Source organism: Rhinoraja longicauda, unplaced genomic scaffold (genome assembly GCF_053455715.1).
Source record: "Rhinoraja longicauda isolate Sanriku21f unplaced genomic scaffold, sRhiLon1.1 Scf001565, whole genome shotgun sequence".
Lineage (NCBI taxonomy): Eukaryota > Metazoa > Chordata > Chondrichthyes > Rajiformes > Arhynchobatidae > Rhinoraja > Rhinoraja longicauda.
The window spans coordinates 1-4,976 of NW_027602780.1; the positions used below are offsets into that span (position 1 = coordinate 1).

At 48.9% G+C, this 4,976-nt stretch overlaps 1 protein-coding gene across 1 annotated transcript; it reads left to right on the top strand.

The window, feature by feature from the left end:
• Window positions 1-70: 70 nt before the first annotated feature.
• On the top strand, window positions 71-2,491 carry LOC144591720 (uncharacterized; the record flags this gene model as incomplete). The annotated part of the gene is made up of 2 exons (XM_078395753.1): window positions 71-1,466; window positions 1,521-2,491. Coding segments are annotated over 2 exons (2,367 nt in total), but the record flags the coding sequence as incomplete, so codon positions are not given.
• Between the last annotated feature and the right edge of the window lie 2,485 nt (window positions 2,492-4,976).

Below are 4,976 nucleotides of genomic sequence, written 5' to 3' on the forward strand. Positions count from 1 at the left end.
ATCGTTCCTGGATTTTGCCACAGAAAATAGAGCAGACGAGAAAGTAAAATTCATTGTTAGTTCTGTGCAGAATGACAGCAAAGTGGGAGCGTCCATTTACCTGTACGAGGGAGGGTTTCTGGAGAACCAGTGCTTTGAACCCCCGTCACAGCCAGAGATACCGACGGTTAGTGGAACAACTCATGACAGTGTGACGCTGCAGTTACAGCCACCAAGATGTGGTGCCGGTGAGATTGTGGGCTACAAGGTAGAGTACCAAGTTAGCCAGCAGGAGGAATGGACAATTCTGGACACACCTGGTCAATGCCACTCCTTCACAATACCTGGGTTACAGCCACACCAGGAGTATCACATTCGATACAGAGCAGTGACCAAGGTAGGGGTCAGCAAGGCTAGTGAGAGCTACAAGAGCTTCACCCGGCCGGCAAGCCCACCTGGTAATCCGGACTTCCAGGATTGTTCACCCAATCCAACACTGCACTGGGACAGACCAAGTCAGATTGGAGCTGATGTTAACATAATTCGATACAGCATTGAATATAGAGAAGAACCGTTAGTTAATTTCAACAAGAAAGGTGGATCATGGGAGGAAGTTAAGACAACAGACACACAATGCTACTATCGTTTAGAGGGATTGAAACCCACGACTGTCTACCGATTCCGAGTGTCTGCTGAGTGTGGAAAAACAGGATCTAGTGCAGCAAGTGACGAGGTTCTAATAGAAATAGAAAATGTACCAAACAGAATAGCCCTGAAACTCCGCAGAAAAGCTCAATTAATATCCAAAGGAAACCCTTCTATTTACAAGCTCAAACTAAAGAAGGACGTAGCTGATAAATTCAAACAGCTTATGAAATGCTCCTTCGGAAAACCCACCAAAAAACACACAATGAAGACAATTATGGTTCTGGGAGCAACTGGGTCAGGAAAGACAACCCTCATCAATGGGATGATCAATTACATCTTGGGCGTGGAATGGGGAGACAACTTCAGATACAAGTTAATACAGGAACAGACAGGAAAGTCCCAGGCTGAGAGTCACACATCCTCCATCACTGCCTACCAGCTCCACCATCAGGAAGGATTTAACATTGATTACTCTCTGACCATCATTGACACGCCAGGATTCGGAGACACCAGGGGCATCGGCCGGGATCAACAGATTACTGAGCAAATCCGTGAGTTCTTCACTTCCCCACAGGGTGTTGATCAGATCGACGCCTTGTGCTTTGTTGCTCAAGCCTCCCTGCCTCGCCTGACTCACACACAGAAATATGTCTTTGATTTGATTCTTTCTATGTTTGGCAAAGAAATTGGAGAGAACATTCAGATCCTGGTGACGTTCGCAGACGGACAGCTTCCCCCCATTCTGGATGCCCTGAAATTAGCTGATGTACCGTGTCCCAAAGACAACACGGGTCTGCCAGTACACTTCAAGTTTAACAATTCAGCCATTTTTGCCCAGCGTCCAACCTCTGGAAACTGTGGCAACCGGTGCAGATCCAATGAAAGCGGAGTAGGGGGAGAGAACGATGATAACTTTGATGCAATGTTTTGGAAGATGGGAGCAAACAGTATGAAGACATTCTTCATAGCTCTGAACACAATGGAAACCAGAAGTTTGAGTTTAACGAGAGAGGTTCTGAAGGATCGTAAGCAGTTAGAAGTTGCAATGGTGGGATTGCAGAAGCAGATCCGATTTGGTCTCGCCAAACTGGAAGAACTAAGGAAAACGCAACAAGCTCTGAACCAAGAACAGACCGAGTTGGATGCAAATAAAAATTGTGAATATGTAATTGACGTTACAATTCCAGTACAGTTGGATATTAACGGCACTGGTAATTGTATAACCTACTGTCAGAAATGTTTATTTGCCTGCCATTATCCCTGCACCATTCTTAACAACGATAATAAATTTAATTGTGTTGCAATGGACCATGAAGGGAACTGTACGGTCTGCCCGGAAAAGTGCATCTGGAATGTTCACTTCAACCAACAGTACAAGTTCGATTATGTTACGAAAAAGAAGAAGATGACATTTAGACAGCTGGAAAAAAAGTACGAGAAGGCCGATGGTGCGAAGATGACCCAGCAGAATATTATGGAATCACTTGAGCAGGAGTTTGTTGAGGTTGAGAACACAGTTCTGGCGCCGATTGAACAATTATCGGGCAGCATTAGACGACTTGAAGAAATAGCTCTGAGGCCAAACCCATTATCCACCCCAGCTTACATTGACCTCATGATTCAGTCTGAGAAAGAAGAGGCGAAGCCTGGGTTCGTCGAGCGAATTGAGAGACTGAGGGAAGTAAAGGAACGGGCAGAGTTAATACCAAAGGTAGCAAACAATGAGAAACTGCTACCAGGTGAGTCGAAGGGAGGTCCAATGGGTGGGAAACGTGCTGGAAAAAAGCCAGAAGGAATATTTTCTTTTATGACTAATTGTTTCAATTCCAATGTAGATGATAACCATTCCAACTGTTCCCAATAGAGGGTGCAAATGTTTCACTCCGCCCATAAACAATCCATTGTTCTAATTCCCCCTCCTTCTCCTGCTTCACCTTCCCACAGCCTCTCACACCACACCTTGCTTCCTCAATGCTGCTCCACCCTCACCCGTTAGCTGCCACCCCCCTGGTCCGTGGCTTGTCACTACCAGGTGCTACATGGAGTGGCTTCTCATCCAAGAACGTCAATACTTCAGGAGAGCCTGAAGAATCTATTCACAACCCTTCCTGTTCCACGTCTCCGCGCCGAAAGCTCACCTAAATCACAGCGCCCATTTCTTCACGAGACAGGCTATCCCCAGCACCAGTTCCTAACCATCTTCCCCAACCCCCACTCTGTCCGTGAGGTCAGACGGCACATTTCCCCACCCAGTGCCGGAGGAGGGGAAGCTTTCTGCCAGCTCTATGTCTCTCCCTGGTCACCGCCAGAGTCAGAGTCACGGGCTGGTGGGGGGTAAAGTAGTCAGACAGCGTCGATGAAACTGTTCAACCCCTCTAGCCTCAGGACAATGGCACTGAACTATTTGCCCGATAAGCAAACTGCAGGGGTGTCCAGCAGGGGGTTTGTGATATTTTTCAGGTGGCAACTCTTTCTTGGGTCTTCATGATTACAGAGGTCAGTGAGACAGGCCTGTAGTCATTAAGACCAGTAATCCGTGGCTTTTTGGGTACAGGAACGATGGTGGAGACTTTGAAGCATGCAGGCACAGTGCAGGTTTGCAGGGACCGAATGAAAATGTTTGTGGAGGCTGGTGCCTGTTGTTCGGCACAGAGCTTGAGCGTAGAGGGGGAAACATTGTACGGTCCTGGGCCCAAAACTGCTCACAACGCGCCAAGTGCGATCTGACCAGCACCTTTCAAAGCGTGAGCATTACATCCTTGTTTTTATATTCTAGTCATCTCGATATAAATGCTAACATTGCGTTACCGATTGAACTTGCAAATTAACCTTTTTGGAATTCTGCACCAGCACTCCTAAACCCCTTTGCACCTCCGATTTCTGAATCCAATCCCCATTTAGAAAAAAGTCTACGCCTTTTTGTCTACCTTTAAAATGCATGACTGCACAGTTTGCTACACTGTGTTCCATCTGCCTTCCAAAAAGAGAGGCTCCGATTTCTGCACTCACACATTGAGCAAGGTGCACATTTGAGCAATGGGGAGACAGATGGTTGAGAATTGACATCTCCCTGATCTGCAGATGGTTCCCTGTGAATGAGCTTTTATGAATGAATACTTTATTGTCACATGTGACAAGTCACAGTCAAATTCTTTGCTTGCATACCCAAGGTATGCAAATAGTTGCCTATAAAGGGCGCTTACAAAGTTACAAAGTACCCCTGCGCCACGTCCCCCCTTGTACGCCCCCACCCCTGATGGCGGTCCCCCCACGCCGGGTCTTCCATTGTTCTCCCCCTCCCCCTCACGACGGTCCACGCAAGCCGGGTCTTCCGTTGTTCTCCCCCTCCCCCTGACGGCGGTCCCCCCACGCCGGGTCTTCCATTGTTCCCCCCCCCCCCTTCCCCCTCATGGCAGTCCCCCCACGCCGGGTCTTCCATTGTCCCCCCCTTCCACCTCATGGCAGTCCCCCCATGCCGGGTCTTCCATTGTTCTCCCCCCTCCCCCTCATGGCTGTCCCCCCACGCCGGGTCTTCCATTGTTCTCCCCCCTCCCTCTCACGGTGGTCCCCCAACGTCGGGTCCTCCATTGTTCTTCCCCCTCCCCCTCACGCTGGTCACCCCACGCCGGGTCCTACTTTGTTCCTTTCCTCGGCAAGTCCTCACTTCCACATGGTCCATCCTCGTCCGTCGGTAAGCGCCATCATCGACGGCTGCAAGGACCTCTCCACTATTGCCGCTGGGTCCTCTCTGGACATCTCCGTGGCACCGACCCATGCCCACGAAATGACCATTACGCTAATGGGGGGTTCTGCCCCCATTGAGAAAATCTTACAACTTCCACAGCACAGGAGAACAGCACAAATGTTGTTCCTGGGCACATGTCTAATATTTCTCCCTCGCTGATATCCAAACAGATTGTCCCACAGCCATTTGCAGGATCTCACTGTACAATTATCGTTCATAAGTGATACGAGCAGAATTGTGCAGGAAGGAGCTGCAGATGCTGGTTTACACTGGAGGTAGACACAAAATGGTGAAGTGACTCAGCGGGACAGGCAGCATCTCGGCATAGAAACATAGAAAATAGGTGCAGGAGTAGGCCATTCGGCCCTTCGAGCCTGCACCGCCATTCAATATGATCATGGCTGATCATCCAGCTCAGTAACCTGTACCTGCCTACTCTCCATACCCCCTGATCCCTTTAGACACAAGGGCCACATCTAACTCCCTCTTAAATATAGCCAATGAACTGGCCTCAACTACCTTCTGTGGCAGAGAATTCCACAGACTCACCACTCTCTGTGTGAAGAAATGTTTTCTCATCTCGGTCCTAAAAGACATCCCCCTT